The sequence below is a fragment of the Pithys albifrons genome, chromosome 2 (assembly GCF_047495875.1).
Source record: "Pithys albifrons albifrons isolate INPA30051 chromosome 2, PitAlb_v1, whole genome shotgun sequence".
In the NCBI taxonomy this organism is placed as follows: domain Eukaryota; kingdom Metazoa; phylum Chordata; class Aves; order Passeriformes; family Thamnophilidae; genus Pithys; species Pithys albifrons.
The window spans coordinates 18,137,752-18,157,184 of NC_092459.1; the positions used below are offsets into that span (position 1 = coordinate 18,137,752).

General features: G+C 39.2%; 1 protein-coding gene across 3 annotated transcripts in view; it reads left to right on the forward strand.

Moving 5' to 3' along the window:
- The first annotated feature begins 117 nt into the window (after nucleotides 1–117).
- The window catches only part of SH3YL1 (SH3 and SYLF domain containing 1), a 45,114-nt gene continuing 25,798 nt past the window's right edge, over nucleotides 118–19,433 (forward strand). For 2 of the 3 annotated variants that reach the window (XM_071548414.1, XM_071548416.1), the window contains exons 1-5: nucleotides 118–288; nucleotides 12,328–12,438; nucleotides 13,463–13,576; nucleotides 14,067–14,131; nucleotides 16,989–17,101. In XM_071548414.1, coding sequence (XP_071404515.1) covers nucleotide 288; nucleotides 12,328–12,438; nucleotides 13,463–13,576; nucleotides 14,067–14,131; nucleotides 16,989–17,101 — 404 coding nt within the window. In that variant the 5' untranslated portion in view covers nucleotides 118–287. The remainder of the gene's footprint in view (nucleotides 289–12,327; nucleotides 12,439–13,462; nucleotides 13,577–14,066; nucleotides 14,132–16,988; nucleotides 17,102–19,433) is intronic. The other variant, XM_071548415.1, reaches the window with a different exon arrangement.

Consider the following 19,433-nt stretch of genomic DNA (forward strand, 5'->3'; position numbering starts at 1 on the left):
GGAGGGGGCGGGAGGGAAGGAAGAGGAGCGGGAAGAGGGGCGGGAAGGGGGACGGGAAGGGGAACGCGCCGTTCGGAGGTGTCCCGGCCCCGCCCCTCTCACCTGCGGCAGGTGCGCGGCTCGGAGGGGCCGGCCCGGCGCCGCCCAGGGAGGGAGGCTGCGGCAGCGAGGAGGAGGAGAAGAGGAGGAAGGACGAGAAGGAGGAGAGAGGAGGAGAAAGAGAGGAAGGAGGAGGAGGAGGAGGGGGAGAAGCGGCAGCGGGGGCGCCCCGGGCCGGGCCGGGCAGCAGTGAGTACCCGCGGGGCGGGCGCTGCGAGCGGGCGCGGCCGGAGAGACTCCGCTCGGGCACCGAGAGCCCCTCCGGGCCGGAGCCGCAGCAGGTGCCGCGTCCGCCAGGCAGGGGCTCGGCAGGCGTCGAAGGAGGGTTTGGCCTCGCCAGGCTCCGGGGAAATTGAGCGCACGGGCGGTTCGCTGTACATGGGAGCTGGAGTGCTAGTTTATTTATTGATTTTGTTTTGTCTATGTTGTGTATCTATATATACACCTATAATATTATATAATGTGTATAGATGTATAATATGTGTAAGATTATAGATATATAATATGCGTCTAATACATGTTATATATAGATATATGTATTCACAGACTATTCTGAGTTGGAAGGGACCCACAAGGATCATCGAGTCCAACTCTTAAGCCAAGGGCCCACATAGGGGATTGAATCCATGACGCTGGCATATATATGCATATACAGTCTATATGTATTTTAAATATATAATTTTTATTTACTTATCTATGTATTTGTTATTTACTTGCGTGTACTTTTTTCTGCTGTACCTGGCTGGGGTTTGTTACACCGGCAGCCACAGCCCCACTGCGGCAGGGTGTGGCCAGGACTGGATTCCTCGGATGGTTTTTAAAGACTTGATTGCCTGGTTTTTCGGTCCAAAGGCAGCACTGCAGAAGTTAAATGAAAATTGCCACATTGTCAATTTTGTTGCTAGATCTGTGACTTTCAAACAAAAGCTGAGGAGCTTGTGTTATATTTGCTGTGGAATGGAACAAACAGCACATTTCCTTTTAGGTAGCTTGAAATGCTGCCCTGCATACACCGCCTTTTTTGTAAACGCAGTTGTACAATGTGTTTTTTAAGTTTTTCAAATTATTTTCCTTAGTGTAAGCAATTGGTATCAAAATATCACTTCTCTAAGTAGCCCTCATGCTCTACAGTGCACAGGGTGATAGAGCCAGGCCGGGGCCAGGGCTCTGCTTGGTGTCAGACCTGGCCTTGGAAAAGGAGAGGAGGATGAGAAGAATCAGTTGTGTCATTCTCAGATGCAGCTCTGCCATATTCCATAACCAAGTAGTGTAGAGTGCCTTTGTCCCAGCTTTCTGTCAAGCAGAGGCCCTTCAGGTGTCGATGTTGGAAGCAGATTGCTCAGCACCACCTTTCTATGCATTAGTGGGTCAGGGAAAGAGAGGCTGTGTATAGAAGTGAGTACTTTGAAAGACCATCCTGGAGTTCCTATAAGCCCCAATATTTGTACCTGTGTATGTTCGTGTAGGTACGTGCCTAGCAATAATTTTGAGACAAAGTATTTCATGTTTCCATGTCTTGGAGAAGGGAGTGGGGAGGATCATTAAGTGTTATCTTTCCTTCTACAAGGGAAGGGTTGTCAAGCATTGGAGTGGGCTGCCCAGGGAGGTGGTGGAATCACCATTCCTGAAGGTATTCAAGAAATGACTGGATGTGGCATGTAGTCTCATGGTCTAGTTGACAAAGTGGTGATGAGTCAAAGGTTGGACTCAATGATCTCGGAGGTCTTTTCAAACCTACATGAATCTGTGATTCTGTGATTTTCATCCCTCAGTAGTGTAAGAGAGTCACAGTTTGTGCCTTCTTCAGTTAATGTCAACTTCATACCATTGAACTATAGTAGAATTCACTGTTGTTCTTTGCATTGTGTCATGGTTTCTCATCATTAAGAATTAATATTTTTGATGTATTAAGCTCTACATAGTTTTGGGGGGTTTGAAGCAGCCATTACATTGTTGTAAAAGAGCCTGTAATGTAGGACTGCTGTGAAGGAGAGGTTCCATGACTTAGTGGGAGAGAAAACCTATTGCAAACAACGTAATCTGAGAGCTGAGGTAGAACATGGGCTCTTCAAATTCTAGATTGATAGATATCAAGCACTTGCGCTTCTTAAATGTTTATTCCTTTTGGTTTGAAGAAATGTTTCTTGTGTGATTAATTATTGGAATTAGGGCGGTCCCGTGGGGTAAAGGAGAGAACTCTGGGCTCTGAATCCCAAGGACCTGAGTTCCAGTCTCAGTAGGGACTGTCCCCTGGCAGTTAAAGCCTCCCTGCCATCCCATCCCGTCAGATCTCGGATGCTCAGCAGGGTCAGCCCCAGTTAGTACCGGGTGCTGTGACAGTCCCGAGGACTTCACTGTCACTGTCCAAGCTCACTCGGCCGTGGCAGATGGACCTTGGGACTTAAATGGTGGGGCCAGTTCTGTGCATGCTGTGCCTCACCTAAAAAATGCACTGCACAGGCTGGAAGGGCACACCCACATGGGGAGAGCCCTGCCCAAATCTGCGTTCATGAAGTTTGGCCACACATAGATGTGTAGGAATTAATTCCTTCTGGGAATTAGCAACTTCTTAGATTTGGTGCACATAGCAAATTGGGACATCTGTGAAGTGGGGAAATGTGATTGTGACAGTTTTACTGGTAGAAATGTTAAATATTTTCAGCAGGAAATAGCTGGAGCCTGTGTTTTGTTAGGGTAGCTAATATTTTTTTAATAAAGATTATTACGGTAGCATGTGGAGCTGTTGTGTAGTCTGATATATTTTTGTTCTCTATATACTTTTGGCCCTGGTGACAAAATAAACAAGATGTTTGTTTAGGATTTTCGTTTAAAAGGACAGTTTTGTTTTAATTAAAGCTTTTATGTACAAAGATTTATGAACTTGTTTATCTGCTTGGATTGCTTTGAAGTTTATTCTTGGTGATTATTTTTAAAATAGAGTTAGCAAGCCAAAGCTGGGATTCCCTTTGGGATTTTCCCCTTACCCCATGTGTATCTAAATTTTGCATACCATACTGACTCTTGAATTAAGACGAGGAGAGACAGGTAGAGCTGAATTTGTAGCTCTGACTTAGCTTCAGTCATGCTGCTTATCATACTTGGTGGGTAGCACCCCTTTGGTGCCAACTGTTTACATATCAAACTTATTACAATAAGTGTATGTGAAAGACGTGCTAAAAGGATTTCAGGTAGACATTTTCCTGGGGCATGGGTGGTAGGGTGGATAGGTGTGGTGGCATGTTTTGAGCAAAAGAGGGCAATTCTCACAGTACAAATTCTTGGAAGAGTTCACATGCTGGTCTCAGACAACCCTCAGGTAATTCTGCCTTTGATGTTTGTTCTAGAGCACACCACTGTCTCTGTTCCTTGTGCAAACAGAGCAATTTCTTCCCCATACCTCTTGTATTTATGCTTTCTCCTAGAGCAAAGGCTTGTAGAACTCTGGACTCGTAACTTTTAGCAATTACAATAATGCTAAAAACCTAAGGATTTTTGAAGACTTTTAGCTTCAGGTGTCTCCTATGCAGTTGAACAGGTATCTAATGTGCTTTTTGGAACAAATCCTCTGTGCCTCAGGCAGTTAGCAACTGTCTTCACATGCCACAGATCCTTAGAAATAAGGAGGCATAACGTCATTGAAATATCTTGGATATACACAAGGAACACATTTTTCTTTAAACTACGTTGTTCAGCTTTGTCACTAACACTTTATCATCACGTATTCCAGCTCTCATCAGAAAAGGAGATGAGAGAAATTTCAGCATCTCTAATTAGAATTTTCTTCAAGTTGACTTCAGTGCAAAACCTCCTGGGAGCCCAGCTCATCAAAGGCTTTGGCAATGAAAGTAACTGTGTTACAGGGTTTTTTTCCCTTGACTTTTCTGAAGGAAATGGTCAACTCAAAGTGGGACTGAGGACTGATATCACATGAAGTTATGAAGTGAGAAACTTTGTGTTTGAATTACTTAAGTCCTTTTCTCTTTGTGGTGAAATACAATAAAAATATGCACACAGTGAAACTGGGGACATGGTTTTTTGTATGGTGTAGGGTTATTTTAGCATTAGCAAAATTGATATTCCACGTGAAAAATACTGAGTTCCCATGGCCTAGAAGTGCATACATAATTGGTAGCAAAATTTGAAAAGGCAGCTTGTAAACTTTAGAGATGACCAAAAATCTTAATATGATTTTGGACACTGTACATGCCACAGCTAATAGGCATAAATACTTCATTTATGTACTTCCATACAATTTAGTTTGTATCAGACAGCCCCTACAGAGGCTAAGCTTATTTGGGGTGCGTCACTTTATATAGTTACAGCTTTTCAAATAAATTTTGCTTTGCTTTCAAAAAGGTCATCAACTGACATCTCTCTTTCCATCTCTGTAAGCCTAATTTTACAAAACATCTGGGCTTAGAGGGCAACACCCTAAAAACTTTACCATGAAGAGTTTACTCCTTTAAAAATGTCGTAGTAGAAAGGTTTAAACCAAAGTTAGGTGCTTACCCTCAGCAAGTTTGCCAATGATGTGAAGTTAAGCAGTGCTGTTGGTACAGCAGAAGGCTGGGATGCCATCGAGAGGGACCTGGACAAACTTCCGAAGTGGAACCATGAGAACCAAATGAAGTTCAACAAGTCTGAGTGCAAGGTGTTGCACCTGGATCAGCGCAATCCCAGATAAAAGTACAAACTGGGAGAAGAATTCACTGAGAACAGCACTCCTGAGAAGGATTTAGGCGTTCTTGTGGGTAAAAAGCTGGTCATGACTTGGCAATGTGCACTTGCAGCCCAGAAAGCCAACTGCGTTCTGCCCCTCTGCTCTCCTCAGACCCCACTTGGAGTACTGTGTCCACTTCTGAAATTCTTAGCATGAGACAAATGTGGACCTGTTGAAGCAAATCCAGAGGACAGCCATAGAGATGGTCAAAGGGATGGAACACCTGTCCCATGAAAACAGGTGGCGAAAGCTGTGTTTTTTCTGCCTGGAGAAGAGAAGGCTCCAGGGAGACCTCACTGCGGCCTTCCAGTACTTAAAGGGGACTTATGAAGAGAGGTAGAGGGACTTTTTGCATGGGCAGATAGTTGTTTTAAACTAAAAGAGGAGAGATTTAAATTAGAGGTTAGGAAGAAATTCTTTACTGTGAGTGGGGCACTGGAACAGGTTGCCCCATGAAGCTGTGGATGTCCCATATGTAGAAGTTTGAGGCCAGGTTAGACGAGACTTTGGGCAACCTGGCCTCATGGAAGGTGTCCTAGCCCATGGCAGGGGTCTTGGAACAGGATGGTCTTTCAGGCCCCTTACAATGTAAACCATTCAGTGATTCTGTCATAAAGGCTGCAAAGTTATTTGCCTTGGAGTATCAGCTAATGGTGGAAGTAGTGCAAGTGCTGGCTGGGGTGAGGCAGTTTGCCTCTCTAGGTTTACAGTCACCACACTTACATGCTTCCAATAGTACTGACTTCCTTGTAAGTTATCTTTACAGGTATTTTGATTTTTGTAACTCATAGTAATATGTCTAAAAAACCCCCCAACACACCCACAACCCCCGCCCCCCAAAACTCAAAACCTCAGACTTTCAGAGGTGAGAACAAAGGAAGAAATAAAGGAAGAAAGCTGTTCCTTATCTCCATTACTATCAATGAAAAGCCACCTGTGTTTCAAATGGTTCTTTCTTTTAATAAAGTCTTGTGATTCTTTACGTTTTGGGTTGATTTCATAGTGTGGATTTGCATGCCAATATCCGAATGTAATCCAGTGATGGGTTTCTTGTCATTGACTTCTTAACCGTCTTGCAATAAACCTATAGGTGAAATGTTAAGTTTCCATAAAAGTTTTCAGGAGTTTTAATCTTTAAAATTACCTTTGTCATTCCTCCCACCTCCACCGATTGCTGTACTTTAAATAGATGTTATTTTTTAAATATAAGCTTCATAAATTCAATAATAATTTCTTACTATAACTGTCTCCATTAAAAATTCTTCAAAATATTGTAAATATCTCAGCTTTCGATACTGATTGAAATGTCTGTGAGATTCTCCTCTTTGCAATGTAGGGTTGTTGGGCTGTGTTCCTTTTAGAGAAGGTGCTTTCTCCTGCTGTGTGTCATTCCTTTTTCATATTTGAGTTCAAGTTCTTGAAGGCTGAATTTGTAACAGTACATTCATGAGGTTTTTCCTGTGTGCAGGCTGTTGTGAACAGCTAACTTTAGCAGGTTATTGCAGGTAAAACAGGATGCTTTTAATATGGATTACAGTGGATGGGTTTTTTTAATTTTTAGCTCTATTTTTAAACACTATTTCATTTCTTTCCAATGCAATGTTTGAAAAGAATGTATTTCCATCTGTCTTAGATAAACCTTAAAATACTTCCAACTCCTTGATTTCAATATGGTAAAGCCTGCAGGTTTTGCAGGCCTTTCTGGTCTGCTCTCCCTCATCACCACCAGCACCAGCTTAGAGCAGTGCCATCCAGTAAACAACTTGTTATCCCAGGTGGGGAAGGAGAAAAGTGTAGTTACATTAATTCATAATGTACAAACCATTAGGATTGTGAAAGCACACATCAGAGTTTTCCAGCTGACACTCTGCAAGGCCAGGTAGGGCCTGCTACTTGTACCCTGCCATTACTCCTATGTCACTGACTTGTCACTAACTTCTCACACCAGTGTTGCTGATCAACAATACAGCATGAAAGTTGGTAAAATTTCAGGAATCCAAGTGATAGAGATCTTGGTAGAAATACATGAGATAAGTGCAAAGCTTCACTGTACAGAGACCTTGTTTTCTAATTTTCAAATCTGCTTCCATTGCCTTACACTGATGTATTTTCTGTTGTGTCCTGTTACACTTGCTGTTCTTCAGATGCCAGTGGCAGAATTATACAACATAACCAATTGACATGAACCACTGTGTCAGTAAGGCTTTCTCATTCCCTTCTACTGCCTTCCTACACTCCTTTTTGCTATCCCAATAGTCCTTTCCAGCAGGATAAGGAAAGTGCACATTCTGAGCCTTTCCCCTTTCTGCTCCTTTGAGTCCTGAGGATTCAGTATCTGCTTGTTGCTGTTGATTCCAAAAGCACGAATAAGGACCTCAGGCTCTGACAGCAGTAGCTTGCTAGGTTTCAACTAAAGAGTGTGTCTGTTGCCTTTATTACAACCTTTTCCTTCAGGTTGCTTTTGAACTTGTGCCACTATTTCCTTGAAATTCACAGGTCTTTTCTTGATATTTCATTGACCTGGCTTCTTTACTGTCCATCATTGTCTTCAAGTGTTGGAAGTAGTAAATGGAGAGTGACTGATAGAGACATGTTTAGCATAATCTGCTGCTTGTCATCCACTGCTCTATATTGCATCACTTTTTCTTGGGCGAGGCAAAGTGCTTGCGATGCACGTCTTGTATGCTGTTCAAGGAATGCCAAGTGCCAGATGAATCCCAAGGCTGGAGCTGGCTGCCACAGTATCACATTGCACATCTGTGAAACCAAAATTACATTAATCTCTTTGATTGTAATGCCAAATTGAAATCACTTGTTTAGGCTCTTTTCCAATGCTGCACAGTCCTGTTTTTGAGGTTTCTCTTTCCCATTAGATGATGTTCTTTAACTTTTCTTGACTATGCTAGTTCACATGTTGCTGAATGTTCATAATCGTAATTTTGAATTTTCTCTGTTCCTACAAGCTTTTTAGCATTTATGTAATTGATGTAAATGTGGGTATTTGCAAATCAGCTGTGCTTTAATGTATTCTTGTGCCATTTCTGAACTTTTTAGTGAAGTGAAAGTGAAGACTGGATTAATATCTAAGGCTCATGAGGTATTTGTCATTGGGTTTTTTCTTCTTTTTGTAACAAAAAGAAAACAAACACAAAACTACCTTCCACCATCAAATACTTCAAAGCGCATACATATGTGGGCAACGCATGCATGAAATCTGCATGTGAGGCTTTGTCTCCCCTTTGTCATCAATTCTTTGAAACTGTACTTTTGATGTTTGGATTCTCATAATGCCACCATGCTTTATTTCATCTGTTCATATTCAGCAGAATTTTTTTTTATATCAGAATTAGCTATAGCTTTTAAGTAAAAAGGATTTATTTATTCTTTATTGCACCTTGCTCAGATAATTTCCCCAAATGTTCAGCCAACACGTTATTACTGTTAGTCAGAATGTAAATTAGAGGCTGACGCACTTGCCTCATCAGCTTACAAATTAAGCAGTTAATCAATTTTGGTGTGATATTCCCCCATGGGGTTTGTGTTGCTGACTCACATACGCTCAATATCTTCTCCTTTCAACAACAAGCAGGACTGCAAATGAAGCTTGCTCCCAGCTGAGCATTCGCTGGTCACGGTATTCCAAATCCATCAGTCAGTATATCCTCCTGATAGATATTATTGTCTTATTGCTCATGGTTACTTCTTTCCTGAGCATTGCTTGAATACAAAGCAGACAATTATATATGCATACTTAAAAGCTAATAGTGAAGACAGTGCTATAGGACTATTCCCTATGTTACTGACAGGGTAAACTGCACACAGAAATTCTGCTCATGTCTAAATATTTCATGCAGTATTTTTGTTAAAAAGCAGGCATGCCTATAGCATCTTTTCAGTAGACTTCCAATTTTAAATGAATTTTTAAGGAATTAATTTTACAGTTCAAATCCTAAGGTAAACTTGAGGGGAAGGAGGACAATTTGATAGATAAAAAGAAGTTGAAACCATTTTTATGACACAGGAATCCCACTTATGGTTTTGTCTGTTTAAAGAAGCAAAAATTTGCTCCTCAACCTTCACTATAAACTTTATTTATTTTATTTTATTTCTATTTTATTTTGGGGCAGATTCCACCATTTCGTAGTACAAACCTCCATGTACTTTTTTTTTAAGTGAATAACTAGTTTTGAACTGGTTTTGACATGTTTGTGCTATTTCTCATTTACTAAGGTTTTTTTACTGAAAAACCCATAATTTTCTTGGGCTTTGGAGAAAATTTTATGAAATTGATGTAAAATTCAGTCATAAGAAGTGAGACTTCACCCGTACTATACAGCGAACCATTAAACTTTGCCTTTTTAGTATTGACTGTTGTTCATGTTCTTATTTAATCTTGAATTCTGGCAACAAAATCATGAGTGGAACATAACCCAAACTTTCCCCTTTCCCCAGTGATAAAAAATACTGTATTTCTTTTACTGCAGTTCTAAAAATCTTGGCAAAGTGGGAGTCCAGGTAGGGTTTATCAAGCATTATATTATGCGTAATTGAGGTCAAGATGTGGACTTGTTTGGTTTTTTTTTAAACACGCCATCAGTTCCTCAAGACCCCTGAAGGCATCCTGCCAATTCCTTAGTGTCTGCAGAACATTGTGGATGTAAATAAAGGAACTCAAAATGAGCCTGTGTGGAAGGAATCATTTGGTAGCCACTTTGAATGATGGTGTTGATTTCCAGCATGAAAGTGTTTAATCAGTTGGCTTGTTGATCCTGCACGTTATTAAAACCTTTCTGTGCCGTGCTTGCTTGCCAGTTAAAGTCACTTTGATTTTCATACCTGCTACAGTCTAAATTAAAATCTGGATATAAGTCACCTTACTTGCAACCTTTCTCTACAAGGTGTTGCTTTGAGCTCTGCAGTTGGAAGTGCTCAGCATCTTTCTATTTTTCTTCCCTATTTGCTTCTCTGTATCTCCACAGTACTTTAGAAATATCACCCATTTCTTAGCCCACTTCTGAAACCGTGAAAGTGTCCCTGCATGTAAGGTAACTGGCAGAATAATATGCTAAGTTTATTCTTCATGCCTTCTTGAGAAGAATGGTGTTTCTGTATTTCTTTTGGGACTGCCTCAATGTATCTCCATACAAAAATAAAAATCTTATTTCTCTCTTACAACATGTTGGTAGTGTTTACTCTCTGACTTGAAAATGCGGTGTCAAGTACAAACAAGAGAAGTAATGGAGACATTTGCTCCAAGCCAGTTTGTTAATCTACCAAAAACAATTGTCTGTTCACGTTTTGTTTGAGCTACACTGGCTTCTCCTCTTGCCATGTAGCCAGATTCCAGGCCAGTGAAGCCTTCAAATCATGGAAGAAATTCAAAACTCTTGCAAGCATTCTAACATTTTTAATGCCATAACAGTCACAGAAAATTTCACGTGCCAAGAGCTTTTCCAGAAGGTCCTGAGTTCTTAGAGCTTCACCTTCTCCTATCCTTTCACACTCAGGTTCTTGGCTATCATCTTAGTTTTCTGAAAAGAGAAGGGATGATCAAGAGATAGAATTAGTATTTCTTCTCTGATGCGGCAGTGCGGTTTAGAGTCTGTTGCATTCTATGCATTTATTTCCTTTTGTTCCCAAAAGAGGCTGGTATTTCCCCACAGACGTGTGATACCTGTGTCACTTCAGACTCTCCAATGTTATACCTGCTGCATTTTCACCAAAGTTAAATGTTATGCTACAGTCTTCCACAGGGGATGCATGTCCAGAGATTCAGCAGTAAAAATCTCTTTTTCTGGGAATCTTCCTTCTTTCCTGAAGAACATGTTAGAGGAATATTCTTCATTTCAAAAAGTGGAGGTGCAGTTCCTATTCTAGTCAATGGAGCCTGGACAAAGACTTGGCTGACTTGCTGCGATGTGCTTCACTTAGTCTGTGCTAAATTGCTGTCCAAGCTTCATTGATTCAATTTCAAAATATATTTAGTCCTCTTTTGGGTGGGAATGCTGCCCATGAAGAGTGTAGAAATGAATGAAGGTTCAGAGAACACCAATTCAAAATCTAGGCCACTTTTGCCTGATTATTTTTTGTCTAGGCAGTCTTTTCTATGCTTTTGCAAATTTAAGAACAGTACAGTTTTATGGAAATGCTGTCACTAGTTTTTTGCAGACACAGCATGAGACTAGGTGCATTTTCGGTCTGGCAATATATTCATGTGTTACCTGTACAGTTTGCTGCTGATAAACTTGGAAATAGTGAGTGTTGATATGTCCAGACAGGAAAACAAGAGTAATTTAAGTCATAGCTTTGAGGGACTTTAGTAGATGTAACAGTCAAGACTAAATCATATCTTTTTATCTGTACTAAGGCCTCTGTTTTCAAATCTACAGGTGAAACATTACTATTCATACATAAAATGGTATTTATACTATTGCAAAGTATTAATATTTGATAATACTTGATTCTGTTTGGTCATTGACTAATGACAGCAGATCTGGTAGATCTAAATTGGATTAACACATTTCTGTAGAATTTATGATCTTATGAGTTTGAGGGGTAGATTTCAAGATTTTGTGTGGTTTTTAGCCTGTAGTCTGCAGCTTTATAAACATAATTTATTCTGTGCTTTTTCCTCAGTTGAAATGTACAAGGAGCTTATGTTGAATCACACTGGAAAGAAAATATGGATAAGCCCTTCAACAGGAAGTAGATTTCTAAAGGCAATTTCTTAGTCTGAAACAGAATTTTGTTCACTTTCAGAACATGCTACAAGTTTAGCTCTGTAAGAGAAGTTTCCTGAAGGGACTTGAACATTTTAGAGTTCACTGGTCAACAGTTGCCATTTTGAAGGACAACAGAGCTGAGGGTGGTACAGAGAAGAGCAAGTAAGAGTGATCAGTGATGGAGCAACTACCTTGAGGAGGGACTAAGTCTGACACTACTGAAAAAGTGGAGGAGGGTGGGGGCTGTGGCTATTTATAAAAGCATGAAGCTAGTGGACAAGTTGAATTTCTTAGGTGTTCACCAGATCTTGTGAGACTTGAGCTAGCAGGCATTCACTGTGACTAGTAGATTAAATTACAATAGTTCTCAAATTTCTTTAAGTAGCAGGTGATGAATTGCTGCAGCAAGAATTCTGAAGGCAGAGTATCAACAGATTTGAAAAGGTATTAGACAAATTCATATGAAATAAGCCCATAAATAAATAGTGACAAGAAGAACTCCAACTCCCTTGCTGTTATCAGTGTGGATTCTGAGCCAGTACAAGAGAAACAGATTGCAAAAAAGGCTTGTTTGTTTTACTAAGTGGTATCTTCTGTTAAAACTGTCAGAGGCAAAATGTGGGTCTGATGCAGAAGATAATTTCTTGTATTTCCTGGTTTTGTGTTTGTTTGGTTTACCCTTTATTTGTAAAGATTGTCTTTTCTCATACAAATCATACTTTTTTTTTTCAAATGAGATATCCTGAACTGACCATAGATATAATTTATTTATTTCATATTTTACAGTGAACAACCCTATACCTTCCAACCTGAAGTCAGAAGCTAAAAAGGCAGCTAAAATATTACGAGAATTTACAGAAATAACTTCCAGAAATGGACCAGATAAAATCATACCTCGTGAGTAAAGAAAATATTTTGATTCAGCTAAAACCTTCACCACTCCCCTGTGTTGCAGTCATGCTCTTTTTGCTAATTCCCTCCATTTTCACTGATCACAACTTAGAGATGAATGAAGATTTCGAGTGCCATAACTTCTTTGAAAATACTCGAGAAGTAAAGGGTTTCAGTTTGCTGCATTCTTGGCAGATGTTACTAGAAGAGATCTTTTGAATATTTACCAACCATAGGATATGTACACTGGAAGGCTTCCCTCTGGAATGGATAGATGGACTGTCTCATGCTCACCCTGTAAATGTATGTTCTTAAGAAAGACCCTGAAACAGTAGCTCTAGTTCTTGAATATCAGTGTTTATTACAATTGGCCTAAATGAAAGTAAGTTGAAGCAAAGAGGTCAAGGTGCATTTCTCCTTTGATACTGGTTAAGCACTCTTATTTGCTGCTGTCCTCTTTATTTTTACAGTTGTTACTCTGTATTTCTCTAGTGTCTTCCTCCATCTGGAGCTGCTGTTTGTGGCTTTGAATTCATAGCTGTTAATTTCCGGCAGGTCTGCAGTAAGACTTGGAGGATGATGACACTGTATTTGCCACAAACACAGCATAATGCTATAAGCTGATTAGTCTGCTGTGTGTTGCTTTGATTTAAATTTGAACTCCTTAAAAAATTTATGGAGATGTTGTTGTCAGCCATTCACTGCCTATTTTCTGTTTGTCTTGCTAAGGCTACTCACACACAAGGTGTGGGGCACTAAGTAAGCAAACTAACTCTTTATGAGCTAATCAAGGTAGGTCAATCAGTTGTGTCAGTGTACAGGTTGTTACAGGCTGATGTGACCTGACTGACTTTGTGGTTCACTTTGGAATGAAGTCATTATCAATTCAACTTCTTTTGCAGTTTTCTTTAAGCTTTCCTTCAATTATTTGACTCTTACGTGTTGTAAATTGTTAAATGTAGGGTTTTGTTTTCTCCTCCTCTTAGAACGTCTCTTACAAGATCTTGAATAAATGATTTTGCTGTTTCAGCTCATGTAATAGCTAAAGCCAAAGGCCTTGCAGTTTTGTCTGTTATCAAAGCTGGATTTTTGGTGACTGCTCGAGGTGGAAGTGGAATTGTGTTAGCTCGTCTTCCTAATGGAAGTAAGTGGATATTTTCCTTTTGTATTTTGTGTGAGAATTAAAAAAAAAATAAAAATAGTTTTTCTTCATTATTTCTTTTCATAGCATGAAATGGGAGATATATGAAGAGTCAGGCCAGTAGAGGACAATGCTGTTTTCAAGTTTTTGTACTTTTGTTTGACCAGATGTAAATGCTTTCAAATCTTTATGTAAAAGAATGAAATATAAAAGCACATAGTTTAAAGCTCATTAGAAAAATTAATTATTTCCAATTATGAAAACTGTGAGATAAATAATTTATACCAAAGATTTGTTTAGATCCCAAAGGTTTATATTTCTTAAATTCCTTCCTATGGGATGAGGCATTGTCGTTCTGTGATTCTGCTGTAGTGATTTTGAACATAGTTTTAAGTGAAAAATTTGTTAGTGGTTTTTAAGTGTAATAATAAAATGAGTATTTCTTGTAATACATGGTTAAAATTCTGTAAATTTATCTCGTTTTGAACAACAGCCTGGTCTGCTCCTTCTGCAATAGGAATTGCTGGCCTTGGTGGTGGATTTGAAATTGGAATTGAGGTATGATTTTGCATTTGAAATACTTGTTGGTATCTTTTTTTGCAAGAAATTAAAATGCATTGGCAAACATCTAAATACTAGGGAAATCTTGTATCTACTTGTATCTAGTATCTACTTTTCTGTACCAAAAAAGGTTATTATAAAATTAATTTATGCAAGACAAACAAAATAGGGGATTTGATCCTATCAGTCTAATTGTTTGGTGACAATTAGATGAAAAGAAGGGACATTACACTTGTTTCCTTGATTTCTCACTTCTAGCAGAGTGAGTTTTTCACTTACAGAAAGCTTCCTGTCAGTGTTGGCATATAAGCCAATTGGAATTAAAAAAGTATTGAAGGTGGAGTAAAATGGAGTCCGGCTAATATTTCTGTACTTCTCGCATTTCCCACTCACACTTGTGGTTACTGACATGACTCTTCAGTCTGAGAGCACAAAACTGATGGTGCCTCTTCTGAAGGAATGCTATGGAAGAGGAGCTAGTTTCCAGGTAGCAGAAATGGTTAAGTAAAGGACTCTCAACATGTTTGGAGAAATCCTGGTGAACTGAGTCCTGTCAGTGCTCTGCTTCTGCTTCTCATTTCTTCTTCCTCACAGCTCCTTCACACTTGTTTTCATCTTTCCTTCTCTTTCTCACTCTAGCCTCCCGACTTGTCCTTCTCTTTTCTTTGTTTAGCTTCTGTTCTGCTCATTCTCAAAGAAAATCAGAGTAGCAATATATTGCCAACAAGATCTCTTGCAATGGGCATTCTGCTCTTCAGAAGAATCCATGTGTAGCTGCTCTGGGTGGTCCATGTCAGCCCCCAGTACGTCTCCTACAACTAACGAGCTATCCCTGTCCTGGCAGCCAGTCAGCCAGCACTCACATAATGAGCAACAGATCAGTATTTTAATGTATCCTCATTGTTCACTGTGTGATCTCAAGCCTTATTGCAGTGCAGTTTTTAAACGATGCTGTGAATACAAAATCATTAATTTTTGTAAGCGATTTTCTTCGGTTTTCATGACTACTTGATCTGAATGCACTATAAAACATATGGTTTGAACTACAGAGTTTGGTTTTTTGTAAGGTTTAGGGTGTTTGTTTCTTTTTAAAACAGTTAAACAGGCTCTTCATATGTTTTGATTAATCTATAAAATTATTCCTTTAATTATCCATATCTGATACTTTAAATAATGTAGCCATTTACTATTGATACTTAAACAATTTTAATATCAAAGCTATTTGTGAGAGGGTTTTCTTCAGAGTAATATTGTGCCCTTCATTTGAAATTTTAGTCAGCTTACAAAATGCTGTTCCCTTACCACAATTTGATTTTTCTTCTAGAAAATATATGCTTTTGAGAAATACCTGAGTGTCTAAGAAGCCCAAAATCCAATTTCAGCATTCTTTTAGTCATATATAAACTTAAATATTTTAGAAACTGGATAAATTTTATTCTGATAGGGGAGATTATAGTTGAAATAGTTGTCATGGTACTTCTGGATGGATTTAAATAACAAGAAGGAAATCACAGGCTTCAGAAGTCACAGTTAACAACTTGGTATCTCAAATTAAAGACGAATTTTTAAATTCATATAAATGCTTTCTTTGAAGGTTTTCTTTCTCTGTCCCTGAATGATTCAAAAACTACTCCGGTCAGCCATCTTTTGTTTGGGATGGGGTGGAGGCTACCACAGGGGGCTAACAAGAAAGACTTCTCTTATGCTGTGTGTAATAATCCTAGGCCAACCTTGTTTTGCAAATAATCTGGTATTTCCTCTTGTATTCCCTGCTGTCACTGTTTGGAATTTGGGGTAAGTTGAAAGTTTTTTCTGAACCTGGCTTTCAATCAAGTCCAACAGATGAAAAATCAGGTGCAGGAGACCTTGGGTAGTCAAAATACCTGTTGAAAAGATAATCCATCACAGTAAGGTATTGAAGTGTAATCTGCTGACACTGCTGTAGCTTTGTGGGGTTTTTACCTCATTTAGTGGGTTTTCTGAACTTTCAGGTAAGATAGAGTGATCTGTATAGGATCATGCATGTGTTTGAAAGACTTTTGCCTGCTTTAAAATGCTCCCTAGGTTGGGAGAAGTGTTGGAGGAGACTTTTATGAAATTTATTAAATAGAACAGTTATACTTTTATAGTATTATGTCTTATGTCACAATTCAGGCAAAATAAAATCTTTTAAAAACAATTGGGTTTTTTTGCATTTTGCATCTTTCAAAAATACATTGCTACTTCTTCAGTTATTTGATTTAGTAGGTTCTTGAAAAAACTGACTACATCTCATATTCAAGTCTTAAAAAGTTGGTTAATATTTGACACACACACGCACGCATAATATATATAAAAAGCCCCTATCAAGAAAACAAAGTTTTATCCATGGCTAGAAGACCTGTGTCCTTTCTGATTTTTATTCTTTGGACAGTAATTTTTGATTCTTTTGTTCTTTGTAAATTCTGTCTTCCTTTTATTATTTAATTATGGAAGGATCAAAATTATTTACATCTGAAAATGCCTTCGTAATTGTTTGCATAAGCTCTAGAAAATAAGAAATTTTAAATTAGGAAATTCTGAATTAAAATAGGGTTTCTGTTATAACTACTGTTTATCACATACTGACCATATCAGCACTTTGAAAAAAATCAGTCAAATTTGATTGAAAAAGTAGTTGGAAGGAATTTTTTTTTCAAAATACCTTGCAGAAAAAGAATCAACTTTGTTATGAAAGCTGTTTCAAAAGAATCCTTTGCAATAAAGGAAGCGCTTCTCCTCTGCTGTTCTTTCTTCTTAAAAAACATAGTGCATAATAATACATAGTAAAACATAGTACATAGTACAAATGCTATTTGTATTTGATATTTTATAGGTTTCAGACTTAGTGATAATACTTAATCATGAAAGAGCAGTAGAAGCTTTTGCCAAAGGAGGGAATCTTACACTTGGAGGAAATCTTACTGTGGCAATTGGACCTCTGGGGAGGTGGGTAAAATACTGTCCTAATATGGTGTATATGGAAGGTAATTGTTAAAGTTATATGTAAACATTGATGTTGCTTTTTTTGCTGAGTTACAGAACAACCTGGGCAACCTGTGTGTTGACTCGACCATATTGTTCTCACCAGACACTTTTTTGGTTTTTCTCTTTTTCCTTCCTGATACGTCATTTATTGGTAGAAGGAAACTGTTCCTCTTTTTGCAGGAGACTGGCTGGGCTTAATGAAGAGCACAGGTGCTACTGTACCGACAGAACTATTATTTTCATTAATGTATGGGTCTGTGCTTTCTGTCGCCACAGATCTGCCTGACAGGAAATAAAAACTACACCATATAATTTCTTTCTAACCTTTAAGTGGTTAAGCCAGCTTACTTTGAAGGATGAGATGACATAATCACAGAAAAATTTAACTTGGAAACAGACCTTACGAGGTTGCTAATCCAACCTCCTGCTTGAAGCAAGGTCTGTTATGACTTTAGATTAAGTTGCTCAGTCTTTTTTTCCAGTTGGGTCTTGAAAATCTCCCAAGATGGATACTGCTTGGTCTCTGGGCAACCTGCTCTACTGGTCAGCTGTCATCATGGGGAAAAGTTTTGCCTAATATCCAGTCAAAGCATTTATTTTTTCTGTTTATACCTATAACATTTTATTCTTCCACCATACACTGCTATAAAGAGCCTGGCTTCATATTCTTGATTACTTCTTCATAATACTTGAAGCCTGTGGTTAGGTTCACCCAACTCTCTCCAGGCTTACCAAGCCCAGTTGCCACAGACTCTGTTTATGAGAGATGTGCCTCCTTATGTCTTTTTTTAATCTTTTCTGACAAAATAAAAGGGTGATACCTATTCCACAGAAGAGAGAGAGATCTGTGGGTCAGGGGAGGTCAATGAGTGTCATCTACCCTGCAAAAGCTTTTAGTACACCATCCTGCAACATCTCTGTGTTCAAGCTGGGACAGAGGTGTCAGGGTGGGGCAGGCTAAACGATTGCTGAGCAATTGTTTTCTCAAACAAGGAAAGAACCAGATCCTCAGGTTTGAAGAGCAGTGGTAAATGATTCATGTCGTACACTGAAGACAGGTTTCTGTGCAATTTCTCAGGAGACTCTTCTGGGACCTCTCCTGCATGGTATTTTTATCAGTGACCTGGAGAAGCATATGCAAAATATCCTCGTTTGTGGATGACACCAAATCAGAGGGTGCAGCCAATGCACTTCAGGGTAGGGCTGCCCTTCAGAGCAGTGGACCTAGAGAGTTTAGGGGAAAGGTCCGACAAGAAACCTCATTACATTAAGGACAAGTGCTAAGTTCTGCACCCCTGGTTTGGTGAATCCCCTGCAGTTATGTAGGCAGAGCCTGCCAGGCTGGGCAGCTGCCCTGTAGAGAAGATGCTGGGGTCCTGGTGGGCAGTGGGCTAAGCAAGCAGTTGATTCCTGACAGAAGAGACAGTGAAGAGTGTAGGGGGATATATCAACAGAACTGTAACCAGCAGGTAAGGGAAGTGATTGTTCCCCTTAGGCTGACATTTCAAAGACTGTCCCCAGAATATTGCGTCCAGTTTGGGACCTGTAGAAAGTTGTTTCTGAACTAGAGTGTGTGCAGTGCATGGCTACCTAAATGGCCAGGGACAAGCAGCATCTGAATGATGAGGCTGAGGAGCTCAGCTTGTTTAACCTGGATGAGAGAAGACCTTGAAGTCTTTTAAGAGACTGCATTCCCAACAGGGGATCACCAAGAAGACAGACCTCAGTTCTTTACTGAAAAGCATGGCAAAAGAATGAGAGGTGGTAGTCATAAACTGGATATGAGAAAAAAATTTTGACATGAATAAAACTGAGCACTGATACAGTTGCTCAGAGTGTCTGTGGAACTATATGCTTAGAATTCATAAGAAACAGGCTAGAAAAAACAACCCAGAGCAACTTGATCTCAATTTCATGTAGTATCCATTTTGAGAAGACTGTCTGAGGTGTCTTCAAAACTAAAACATTATGTGATCCTGTGTAGGAGAAATACTGTAATCTTTCAAATCTACTGATGTCTGACAAGGCCTTACTTGAAATATTTTGTGCTGACCATAAAGTCTAGGAGGATTTGGATATATTGAGTAGAGTTCTAGTCACCAGTCTAAACTGAATCAGATAATTTTAAATTTGATTAAAATGTGGGTTAATAGTTTCCAGAGGAAGCCTAGTGGGAAGCATTCACATGAAGCAATGTTATTCTGTGCTTCAGAGGAAACCTTTTCAAACCAATTAATTACTTTGTACTGGGTCCTGCCTGAAAAAAGGATTAAAGTAAAATAAAGGATTAAAA